The sequence below is a fragment of the Punica granatum genome, chromosome 2 (genome assembly GCF_007655135.1).
Source record: "Punica granatum isolate Tunisia-2019 chromosome 2, ASM765513v2, whole genome shotgun sequence".
Lineage (NCBI taxonomy): Eukaryota > Viridiplantae > Streptophyta > Magnoliopsida > Myrtales > Lythraceae > Punica > Punica granatum.
In genome coordinates, this window is record NC_045128.1 from 26,878,987 (window position 1) to 26,891,527 (window position 12,541).

At 41.2% G+C, this 12,541-nt stretch overlaps 1 protein-coding gene across 2 annotated transcripts; it reads right to left on the reverse strand.

Annotated features, from left to right (window-relative positions):
* Window positions 1–691: 691 nt before the first annotated feature.
* On the reverse strand, window positions 692–5,263 carry LOC116197189 (glucan endo-1,3-beta-glucosidase 3). 2 transcript variants are annotated; one of them, XM_031527242.1, is made up of 5 exons: window positions 4,848–4,982; window positions 3,385–3,511; window positions 1,624–2,877; window positions 1,271–1,298; window positions 692–1,135 (listed from the first exon to the last, which is right to left on the reverse strand). In XM_031527242.1, exons 3-5 carry the CDS (start codon window positions 2,834–2,836, stop codon window positions 979–981), a joined length of 1,398 nt encoding a protein of 465 aa, XP_031383102.1. In that variant the 5' UTR covers window positions 2,837–2,877; window positions 3,385–3,511; window positions 4,848–4,982; the 3' UTR covers window positions 692–978. The 2 variants fall into 2 exon arrangements, with proteins under 2 accessions (XP_031383102.1, XP_031383100.1); XM_031527240.1 differs by lacking the exon at window positions 3,385–3,511 and having other exon boundaries at window positions 4,848–5,263.
* Between the last annotated feature and the right edge of the window lie 7,278 nt (window positions 5,264–12,541).

A 12,541-nucleotide genomic window follows, 5' to 3' on the forward strand; every position in this document is an offset into this window, starting at 1 on the left:
AAATATTTGGGTCCTCCTGAATATCTAGTACCTATAGTTTGAGGGGGCTGCATGAGCTCCAGTATCGATGGGATTCTACGAACCATATGAAGTATATCGCAAAATCAGATGATCAACTACAATATATGTTCTATGTTACAAAATCGAAAAGAAGTCTCTATGATCAACAAAAATTAGCCATGATATCAGGAAGTGGAGAATCTACCTATATATCACAAAGAACTAATGGCATAACTAGGTTAGATAAATGAGAGACCACAACGTAACCTCTGTTCTTTGTTTTATTTTTCTTTTTCTTTTTTTTTCTATTTGTTTCTTTTGTTCATGTTTCCTATTAATTTGGATGAAAAATAAAAAGTAACGGCAAGGATAAGGCACATTTTCCTTCGAGGATAGTTAAGGGGTAAATATCCTTGAGAAATAGTTTAGGGTACAAATTTTTTTCACCCTCATAGTTTAAGGACATGGTAATTTTCCCTATTTTTATCGTGTAAAGTACTCCTAGCTTGATTAAGTGAATTGTCCAGCTTACTCGAATGGATAGAATGAAATATTTACCCAATATATATATATATATATATTTTCATGAGTCGAAACGGTCATATTCACTCCGAAGCATTTACAATGATTCTCAACTCTATATGACAAAGCATGACAGCCCATCTTAACTTGGCAAACGCAAGACATGAGATTTTGAATTGAAATGGAATCGGTCGACTCCCCCAACAAGAGAATCCTACACCAACAAATTCATTTCATGATTTGTTTGTACAAAGACCCAACACCAAAAAAGTAAAAAAAAAAAAATGCCTTTGCTACGCACACATGGTCATGTCCTGAAGCAAGCTTGCAGACCCTCTTAACTCTACTCTCCCGAGTAACAAAATTGGCCCATTGTCAGCTTCCCTCGAGACGAATAAAATGTTTAGAGATGTCTAAACGAAATAACAATTACACAAAACCCGACAAGCCATTGTTCTACAAGAACACCAAAGCTAGTAGCAATACACCGACAATCATGGAGCCTGTGATTGAACCGGTATCATACAAGTATAGTCCTGCACATCCAGAACTCGTGGAATTGGAAGACGGAGCTAGCACTGTGCCGTTTACCAAGCTGCTGTTTCTCCCGCCACTACAGCCACAAATATGAACAGAAATTTGTTATCCTCAAATTGTTCGAGTTTATATTTTTTAAGATCAAAATCGATAATCAAACTGAAGCAAAGAAGTAATGGATCGCTTTATTACAAAAGTTCAAATACTGTACCTTCCGGGAAATACACAGGAACCATGACCTGCAGCAAGAACAGGGAACCTGGTCAATCAAACTGGACCAAAAAAAGTGACGTGCCTGTTCGTGGTGAGTCAAAAATTTTTAATAAACAGTCAGGAAATTCTGTATATATTTCTCAGAAAACATGCCAAAGCAAGATTATTGATTGCGATGTGTTTCTGAAGAAGATAGAAATTTCATGCATCTCTTATGCAATGTAAAAGACTAAAAGAAAGATAAGCAAGGAAATCAGGGTGTCCTCAACAACTTTGATACTGAAAAAGCTCATCTTAGCATTAAAATAAAACGAGCTGCATCATATAACATGTTAGAGAATAGTAGCATACTCGGATCAGTCGTAGTGACACTGGCAACTCCTTTAAAATCACAGCTCCCTGGAGACTTAGACATCTGCTGGTAGTAAGAGTTGAAAGCATAGGTAGCATGAGACGCCACAGTGTCTGGCTCGTAACAGGCCTGTCCCTGCAACAGGGGCGAGCAATCCACCTTCCCTGGCCCACACGCCCAGTCCAGTGCTGCCTGCAGCATCTTCTTGTCTGCACCTTCCTTGGCTACACAGAATGTTTGATTCGTCGTGTCATTCGCCAACACTGTCCCAGCTCCCGTCAAATGAAGGATATAAACCGGTTCTCCATTGGAATCAAAGAGCCCCCAGTTCTTCTCTGAAACTGGACCAGGTCTGACGTCCTCGTTGTAGAGCTCGTAAATGTAGGTACTCACAGCAACCCCAGGGTGCTTCGGGGTCCCCGTGTTGTTAAGTACATGCTTGATCAAGTTACTGTTGTAGGTGTTGGCATTGTCAAGGTTTGCATCTCGCTCGGAAGAGTCCCCCTTTGATGGCCAACCCGACTCAGTCACAACGATAGGCACATTGGTGAAATTAAGGTCAGACATGGCAAAATATGCTGCATCCACAACAGCATCAAAGACATTCGTGTAATGTAGGAGCGTGTTGGAGTCCACCGCTTCCTTATTGGGAGGTAGGGGACGAAATAGCGCATAGTCTAAAGGAATCACGTTGTTCGATTGCATGTAATCATAGTAGGGGTAAACGTTGAGCATGAGGTATGAACCAGTCGATTGGAGGAACTTGAGGAGCGGAACCATGACAGGATCCCATGTGCGGTTGAAGAAGGCCTGTGAGGGAGGGAATGAGTCGATGATGATGGAGGAAGAGTGCGGGCTTGAGACTTTGATCTGGGAGTGGAGGTTTGCGGCCACAAGAGCAGAATGGATGAAATTCATGGCCGAGACAAGTACAGGGGCTGCGTTGGGGAGGGTCGTCAGGACCTCAGATCCGACAGCAATGGCAGTGATGTTGGTAGCAGGAACATGAGCCACCACATTGCGGGCAACCCAGTTGGCAGCAGTAGCGTTGGACTGGCCGATTCCTAGGAGCTGGTCATTCGGGACAGAAACAGTCACCTTGATGCCTGTGCCAGCGAGAGCGAGAAGGAGGGCCCGGTCAGCGTCATAGAGGCGTACGTGGTGGATGTTCTGGGCCTTTAAGAGGGCCACCACTTGGGTCGGGCTTGGCATGTCAGAGAGGTCTGTCCCTATATTCACGCCAACAAAGGGGCCTACAGATGATGGACAGCATGAGGGTCAGTGAAACTGCCATTCAATAGAACAGTAAGGCTTTTTTGTACAGATTTCGCTTCCTAATTGTTTCATTTACCACACATGACATGAGAAAATGATTTCTAACAAGGCCAAAGAAGGGTTCTTAAAATAACACAGACACGAGGCAAATAGCAGTTGGAAAACACTTGTGCCTTCTTCTGAATACATCTAATAGCAGAAGCTAACTCACACAGGGACAGAAATTGTCTCTTCCATCTAAAGGTCTAACGAAATGTCGCAATAAATATGTACGAGCATTAATTGGAACTGGCAAATCAATCAATTTTGTTTTCCATTTCAAATTCAAAGAGTATCAACATTACTACTGAAGACCAAGTCAATATTAAAGACAATAATCCTTTCTTCAGCTTTATATCAGGACACATCATCATCACAATCTGTCCAATTTCCTATATAGTTTCCTGGAAGATTTTATGGTCCGGCACCCAGACAGTCCCTTGTACCTCCAGACCATCAGATCTGCAGCCCCACATCCCAGTGCAGATCTCATGACTCTTGATGCATAATATTACAAGGGGCAATCCAAGGGACGAGCTGCATAGCTTTCCTAGTTGCCCTTACACAAACCGCCTGTAGTTAAAAGCTAATCATCTTAAGAAATTAAAGACCAAAGGCCCATTAACATCTTTCTACAACGAATTAGAAGGCGCATCAGCATCAGCAACAGCATCATGTTTTAAGGAGAATGCGGCTCTAAAGTGAAAATATAACCTATATACTAAGAGTAGTGTACAATATCTCACTAAAAGCTGGAGAGAGATGGAGAGATTTACAAGTAAGTGCAAGGATTAATAAATTCAATCAAGGCAGGTAGGTGAGGAATCAGGAGCTTCTCTGCCACCTCTGTCATGCATGTTTATGACTTCTTTTGGCAAACATTTTGAATCACAGCACCGACAATTAATTTATCTAAAAACCCAGCAGGGCTGACATAATTTATTCAAACCTTCTTCAAACACATGATAGAGAAATGAATTTCAGCACATATTATCACCATTGCAGCAAATACCCTTTGTATATAAAAATGTGTATTATTGTCTGAAAGCAAAGGAAACGGCCTAAAAACCCATCAAGTTGCATGACAATCAGATCTAACTTTTGGATGAAATAATATGGAAGACAAAAGTGGTGGGGATGTGGGTGTACAACAGGCATGTGGGCATAATGGAGGTCCATTTTTATTCTCTAGAATCATCTAAGTAGATTCGGACGAACCCTGGTGGCCCATTTGATTCTTCTACCACAAACTATTAGACTGCAGAAAAATCAGTGGACCGAAGTAGACTGGACGAAGTCGATAGTTACAATTTTTGATTCATCCGGCAGATTAGTGGCAGAAACACCGCTGCATATTACCGGAAATAAATCTAATTTTCTGGATCCACTCCATCACCATCCATGTTTGCCAAATGCAATCTCAAAGTGAAGGGTAATTTGGTCCTACCATGGTAATGTCAGGGCGGCACATTTATTTTAATTTGAGATTTTCAAGGACTGTAAAATGAGCTGGGAAGCAATAGCGAGGGGGATGGCTCCAATCAAAGGCCAGGTCAGAGTTTCTCTTCTAACAATGGCTTTACATCGGAGGAAAGGGACAACCCATCTCCCTCACTCTCTCTCTCTCTCTCTCTCTCTCTCTGACCTAATGGGTGGCAAGATTGAGACTTGAACAAGTCCCTAAATCTACTTCGCCTATACATTTCCATCTATGGAAGAATCACCACTGAGCATCCAAACCATCGGACAACACCCAAGCAAACACTTAAAGAGGAAGAAAATACAACGGGCAGGCGATTATACAGGCAAAAAATGCCAAAGTAATGAGCTTTCGTGGTTGAATCGACAGAAAAGCAGGAAAGATACGAGAACCAGAAAGGAAAAGCCATTGTCAATTAAGACCACCGACCTTCATCAGTAGAGGCAAGAGAAGCTCCCGTGAACAGAAGCAGAAGCAGAGAAGCCATGGAATCTGCCCAGCGGGACCTCAGTCTCCCGAAACCACACAAACCCATTTGCAGGAGCCCGAGCCGGAGAGAGGAAGCTCACTCAAAAATAGAAATCCAAGAAAAGGGTGGGAAAGATTGATAGTAAAGAAAGAGCATAGGAGCTTCCGAGGGGAAAGTGGTAAAAGTGAAAAAAGGGAGCTGCTTTTGAGGAGAAGAATGCAGAGGAGGAGGGGGTCCTTCTCTGGTCTAGTGGGGAAGACTAGGACTGAGAGGAGGAGGAGCTGAGAGGGTAGTGATGCTGTGATTGCAGCAGCGGCAGAGGAAGACAGAGGAGAAGTGAAAGGACGGTTTAGATGTGAAAAGAGAAGGGTTTTATAGGAGAGGAGTGGAGACCACCACTGGGGCCATGGTCTTTCGCTTTTTGTCCGAAAGCAGCCATTTTGTTCCTAGTTAAGGAAGAAAGCGAACCCAGTTTGTTTGGCTTTTGCTTTCACCTGCTCATTCAATTTTAAGCTGTTACAAAACATTTTTTTCCCCCCAAATTTCACCAGAAAAGGATTAATTTCAATTTCAATAAACTCTTTATAGTTTGAGGGCGATCACAAGTTGCTCCCTATGGTTTCACTCGTCTCAATGTACTCCCTATGAATCGGCAAACCATCTTTTAACGTGGAACATGATATATTTAATAAAAGGTATGAGTAATCTCACTCAAGTATCGAACATGAAACCTCTTGATTAACAGGAGGGTGCATGCGTCACTACGCTACACTCTGTTTAACGGAATATTTGCAATTTAAATGACTCTTTAAGAGGGACATAATTGAATCAAAAAATATTTTTTTTTGAAAAGGAAATTATCTAGCAAAGGGGAGCGAAAAGAAATTATCTACCTTGAAACGATCTTTCGAACATAATTTCTCTGGCTCTACCATAGCCGAAAGATAACAATGTTATTCTACATTGTTCTTCTCTACTGCAACTCATGTAAGTAACAAAAAAATGCAGGCCACATACGTTAAATTGTTATTACGCCACTGTTAAGAGTCGTGTGAATTGCACATGACCATAGTTCCTTCTAAACTATTAACAGTGTTAGATATTTGAAGTGAACTGACATGATTTACAACTCTTGAGGAGTATTTTGAGACAAATGAAACCACAAGGAGTATTTTGAGATTGCTCTCAAATTACAGGAGTGTATTAAAATTAACCCAAAAATGTCATTTTTTTCTAATTTAAGAACAAAGGAGAAAATGCATGCATCATTATAATATATAAAAATCAAAATTCGCAAGATGGACACTCTATCTAAGCTCGATCTTAAAAATCTTAGCTCCATGACCATTTTTCTTATAGTTTCAATGAACGTATTTTGCCGCATTTTTCAATTGCATCAAGTTCCACGGATTATTTCTAATTAGTCCATATTATTGGTACATATAAGTTAATAACGAAGATTCTTTCTTAAAAAATGAAAAATATTCCTTGATAATTGTAAAGGGTATTTCAAGATAAGAATTTTTCTAGGGTTATTTATTTATATATCCATAAATTTAATTTGAGTGACATATATTTTAAATTATTTTAAAAAAATAATCTATCAATTTTAATTATAAAGTAAAACAATATAGTATTGTTATACTTTTAATCTTATTAATTTATAAATCTTGGAAATAAAATTCAGCTTTATATATCACAAAATTTCCTATGCAATGCACCAATTAACTCTTAGTTTTGTAATAACTTATCTATATGGAAAAAGTGGTTACTTAGTCCTCTATTGGGAGAAAATATTAGATGACCATTAATTTATTCTTATACCACAATGTGGTGAAAAATAACATAAAATTCCTGGTCATGTAAATTTATGATCTAATATTCATGTGGTAATAAGCACATTCAAAAAATTGATTGCAACTATGTTTATATTTTTACACGTGACGTAAGGAGGGAAGATCACGAAAAAAATATATCCTATTTTTGGAGCTTTTATATTTTATAGTGTTTTCCCCTTTTCCGTTAATTCATTTTCATCTTGAATCTTTGCACTTTGCTTGTTTTTCTAGTTCTGTATTTTTGTCATAATTTTCCCTTCAGAAAAATGTGAGTTGGATAGTCCCACGTCATGGAAAAACTAAAATCAAATGACTGAGGAAACAAAATTGGACAATGGGATGACTTGTAATCAATTTTTCAGCTCCAATATAGTTAACGTCGTCAATCGAACTGATGAAATAAAATTCGATTTAGATTGCACCCATTTTTAGAAGTGTAAATTGAACTTTTTTTGTAATTTTATTTTAAACAAAATATTTAAGAAAAACAAAAGTTAAAGGAAGAAGGACGCATGCAGTGCACTACTCAAGCAACATCAAGCTAAAAACACCCAATAAATTTATCCAGCAACAACTTTTTTTTTTTGATAAGCAAAAGAGTAACTTTAATAAGAAGTGTTTACAATAGTAGTAAGGTTCGGATATCCTTCAAAAGTACAAAGAGATTGAAAATTTGATCTTATGCCGAATTGGCTTAGATCATGAGCGAGAGAGTTATCCGACCTAGGTATATAAGAGCACAGCCATTCAAAAAAAATATTAAAGGATGAAATAATATCCGACACTATATTCCTAATCTCCCAAAGCGAAGTATGGGGATGCAAAATTGATTTAACTAGAAGCAAGGCATCGCAACGTATCCAGATCTTCATGAAACCTCTATCAGCAGCTATGGTCAAGGCAAGAAGCACTGCTCTGGCTTCTGCCTGAAGTGGTGTCCCTTCGTTGGAGATCTAGAACTATGACAAAGAGGGCGCGCAGTGTGGCTGGTGAAGCACTCCCGAGAGACATGATCCGTTACAGTTCCAGGCCGCATCTGAACTAATGATGTGTCAATCTGGTCCAGTGGGCATTTTCGATACTTCAAGTTGTAGGGATGCTTCAGGATGGTAGGTCTCTCGATCTTGCGTGACTCGGCTCTTCTTGCTATGCTCCATGAAGTTGCTCTTGATGATCTTAATGATCTCGTGGAGATCCGCTTATTTACCTGCATGTAAGACATTATTCCGTGAGTTCCACAGTTGATAAATGATGATTGCTGCATATAAGGAGAAGTTAGCCCTATCAGCGACGTTAGTGATCAAGGAGTGTGGGGGGCAAGCAGCAAAGTTAGCTAAGTCCTTAGCATTGGTGGATGGGAAGAAATTGATTGAAGGTCCCAAGGTGATTCCCTCCAGGCAACATGATAAAAGAGACAATCATCGTAGAGATGCTCTAAATTATCGGAGCTGGTTTGGCAAAGTGGGCACGGAGTGCCTGCTTCACTAAACCAGGGGAGGCATTCACTGGCTATTCTCTAGAGATGGAGTTTGAACCGTTCATATACTTTCAACTTCCATATGGCTTTCCAAATAATTCCATTGTGTTCTTGGAATCTCCGCTGCTAATCAATGAGATAAAAGGATTTGACCGAGTGCTTCCCTGAAGTGTTTGGGGTCCTTTCTGTTGAGTCTTCAAGATCTTCTTGAGCCAGGTGGATTTTGAGAATGTTCTAGACTGTGCTTTGCTCAAAGAGATTTGTTAAAAGAGGAATGTCCATCTTTTGGGATGGAAAAACATTAGGTCGCATACCTTCAACCCAGGACTTGGTTCTATATTAGATCTAGGAGAAGGTTTATGATCTTGCGTACCTGGGATCCAAGGATCATGCTATGCTGAGATCGATGAACCATTACCTACTGAGAAGCATGTACTTACTCGAATGGTGTCTTTGCACCACTGAAGACCTTTCCAGACTGAAGAGGGAGAGGAGCGGTTGGATGAATTAAGAAAGTTTTCATATTTTGCTTTTACCACTCTTCCTGCGAGGCTGTTATTGGCTTTGGTAAGTGCCCAAGCTGTTTGGAAAGCATCGCTTTATTGGAATCTTCTGCTCTATAGAAGCCTAGGCCTCCTTTTGCTCTCGGTTGACAGATGTTATCCCAGCTTTTTGGAGCAAAGTAGCTGCCTTCCTCCTTGTTTACACCCCACCAAAATCTCCTTGTCACTTTGTCTATTGCGCTGAGAGTGGATTTTAGCAGTCGAAATAGTGACATTGTATAAATTGGGGTGTTGTTGATCACTGGATTTATCAAGGTGGCTCTGCCTGCCCAAGAGAGAAGTTTAGCCTTCCATGAAGCCAGCTTGCTTTTGATCTTGTCGATGAGAAATTGGAAGGATTCTTTTCTTCTGTGCTTGATGAAGAGAGGATTTCCCAGGTACTTGGAATTGTCTTTAAGCTTTCTGATGCCGAGGATGGATTCTGAAATCCTTCTCATTTCTACCGTGGTATTTTTGGAGAAGAATAGGCCTGATTTGGTGGAGTTGACTTCTTGACCCGACCAAGAACAGAATTTGTCAAGAATGCTTTTAACATTCTTAATGTTTGCTTCAGTAGCTCTTGAGAGAATGAGGAGGTCATCAGCAAACATCAGGTGGGAGATTTGTGGTCCACCTCTACTTATTTGGATGCCCTTGATGTCTCTGTTGGATTTTGCCCTATAAAGTACACGGGAAAGGATTTCCATAGATACTACGAAGAGATAAGGTAAAATTGGGTCACCCTGTCGAATACCTCTGGATGGAGAGAAGTGACCGTGAAGTGATCCATTGAGCAATATGGAGAATGTGGTCGTGGAGATACACTGATAGATCCATGATATGAAGATTTGGTGGAACCCTAGGCTTTCTAAGATTTTGATGATGAAGCTCCATTCTAGGTTATCGAAAGCCTTCGTAAAATCTATTTTCATTTCGAACCATCCTTTACGGGCCTTCGTTTTCCTCATAATATGAAGAATCTCCTGGGCTAGAAGTCCATTCTCATTTATCAATCTCCCTTCAATGAATGCGGTTTGGTTCGGAGAGATGATCCTTTCAAGAAGTGGTTTAAGCCTGTTTGCAATGATCTTCAATATAACTTTATAGCACACATTGCATAAGCTAATGGGTCTAACGTCTTTAAAGGTGAAGGCCCCTTGACATTTAGGAACGAGGCAGATGAAAGTGTTGTTCCATTCTTGGAGAATAAAACCCGAATTGAAGAAGCTCTTGACGGTAGAAATTAGAAGAGGCTTCATAGTATCTCCATAGTGTTTGTAAAAAAGGGAAGGTATTCCATCTGGACTCGGTGATTTGAGGTTTGGAATTGAATTTAGGGCCATTAGGATTTCCTTATCGTCAGGAGTTTGAATTAGTCTTTCATTCTTGGAATCTGTGATGGTTGCATTGACTAGTTCTTCCATGTCTTCTGGGATGTCTAGGTGAAAAGAGCTGAAGAGTTGTTGGAAGTTCCTTAGGAAATAGTCGCCTATTCCATCGCGTTCATGACACCATTCCCTGCTGTCTTCTTTGATGGAAGCTATATGATTAGCCCTCTGGCGGATGACCGTAGAGATGTGGAAGAATTTAGAGTTCTTGTCTCCGTCTTTCAGCCATAACTCCCTCGATTTCTACCTCCATATGATTTCCTTCGGCATAAGGTTTTCCTCAAGATCTGTAAATGAGCTTTTGTTCTTGTTCCTTGATCTCAGAAGTGAAGGGTTTCCCTTAGATTTTATCAAGATTATCCATGATTTCTGCTATATTCGAATCACAGAGACCAAAGACTTCTTTGTTCCATTTCCTGGGGTCTTTTTTTACCGATTTAATCTTAGAGGAGAATTGATAAGCTTTAGAACCATACACTATGGTGTTCCAGGCATTTTTAACTATCTCTTTGCTAGAGTGATCTTTCTGGTCCAAGCTTCTTCAAAACGGAAAGGCCAAGGTTTATGGGTAGACTCCATCCACAATTTGACCAAGATAGGATTATGATCCGATCGAACTTGTGGAAGGTGAAGGACTCCCGCCTTAGGGTAGGTCGTTCTCCATTCATTGAAGTCCCCTACAACTAATCAAAGTCGGTTTATAGTATTAGCAATATCAATTAATTCAGACCAGAAAGCCGTTTTTGCATTAGTGTAGGGGGCCGTAAACTGCAGTGAGATTCCAAGGGGCAGGCAGAATATAATGCTCAATGGTAGCATGGATAAAATATGGGGAAGATTTTTCGATAGTTACCTGGAGTTCGGAGTTCGGAGTTCCATAGTAGACAGAAACCACCAGCTGAGTTGGAGGAATCAACGGTAAAGATGCCTTCTAGGTTGCAACTCTTTGCGATCTTTCTGCAATGGCTGGAGTTGGACTTAGTTTCAAACAAAAAAATTATGCTTGGATTATGTTTTCGAACGAGGAGACGAAGAGCTCGAACTGTCGGTTCTCCCCTTATGCCCCGATAGTTCCATGCCAGTAGACTCATGGCTATCTTGGGGGCTTGATAAGGCCCGCCTCCTTGGTCATTTGGATGTCTTTGGGGATCGATTCGTCTTCCATCTCATGAGCTTCGTAACTAGCATCCGAATTCCCTTGGTTCAGATATATAGTCGCTGAGGGGTGAAGGTGAGATGATGCCTCCCATTCTACGCTAGCTGAGCGACGCGCGTTCCAATCTTCTTGCACTGCTTGTCCTACTTTGTTAAAAATTCTAGTGTATGGGCCAGAAATCTGGATGAATTCTTCCATGGAAAAATCATTTTTCCTCTTCCTGGTGATCAGGGTAGCATCGTCTAGGTCCATAAAATTTTCGTGAAGGAGCTGAGGAGGTCGGGCGAAGAATCAGGAGCCAATTGGGTCGATATTGAGAGGGCTCGACTTTTGGGCTGGGTCTCGGCCTTGCTCACTGGTCCATTCAATTTCAATATTGCAGTAATGGGCTGGACTCGATTTTTTCTTGGGCTTGGTCTGTTGCTTCAGTGGGCTGGGCGTCTTTCCGGGACTTGATTGGAAGTGGGGTTCGACCTGTGCTTGTTCTTCTATGAGGCCCGAGTAAATAGTATTTGTGAAGATGGGCTGGATTTTGGAGGCTTGGCTATTCTTTCTGGGTGATGGGCAGAAGTCCGAGCGGTGCAGGAAGTCGAGTTCCCTGCTGTGATCTGCTCGACGAGGGTTTCCAACGGTCGGCTGTTCGACATCCACCGTGGCTGTGCTGTCAACGTCTTGCGTCAGAGGCGAATTGGCATCTGTTAAGGCTGGGTGGTTGTCGCCATCGAAAACTGGCGATTTTTGGGGATTCGCGAGTTCCCCGATGAGCTGGAGAAGGGGAATGCAATTCTGGGGGATGTGTAATTGATTTCGGTAGTGATGAATGTTGCGATACTGGAAGCTGTTCAGCCATTTGAGGTGGGAGGAGGTCAGATTGGTTGTCGAAACGGAGCCACGGACCATAGAGGTTTGGGGGTGCTGGCGACTCAGAGTCATAGTGGCTTTGTTCATGATCGATTGTCCCGCAATCGTAGCAGAACGTTTTCAGATGCTCATACTTGAAGAATACCCAGGTAGCAGGCCCTGATCTTCTGTTGATGAATCGTCCTGGGTAAAGGGATTTGGTGACTAAAATTTTGACTAGGGCGCGCGGGGTCACGTACCATTTCGGTAAGGATGGAGAGTCTTTCCAATCGATCTGTAGCGCCTTTCCCGCCTTCCCTACAAGCTTATTGATGTTGTCTGTTGATAGCATTTTAGGCGAGACTCCTCTGATTTGAATCTAGAAATCAACACTGTCAAATCTGATTTCTTCA

Excerpts from the sequence above, each read along its gene's own strand:
- LOC116197189 (XM_031527240.1), bottom strand. The coding sequence starts at position 4,953 with ATGGGTTTGTGTGGTTTCGGGAGACTGAGGTCCCGCTGGGCAGATTCC. Across the intron at positions 1,299-1,623 it reads TGTCACTACGACTGATCCGA|GTCATGGTTCCTGTGTATTT; the intron begins GTATGCTACTAT and ends TTCTTGCTGCAG. Across the intron at positions 1,136-1,270 it reads TCCTGTGTATTTCCCGGAAG|TGGCGGGAGAAACAGCAGCT; the intron begins GTACAGTATTTG and ends TTGTGGCTGTAG.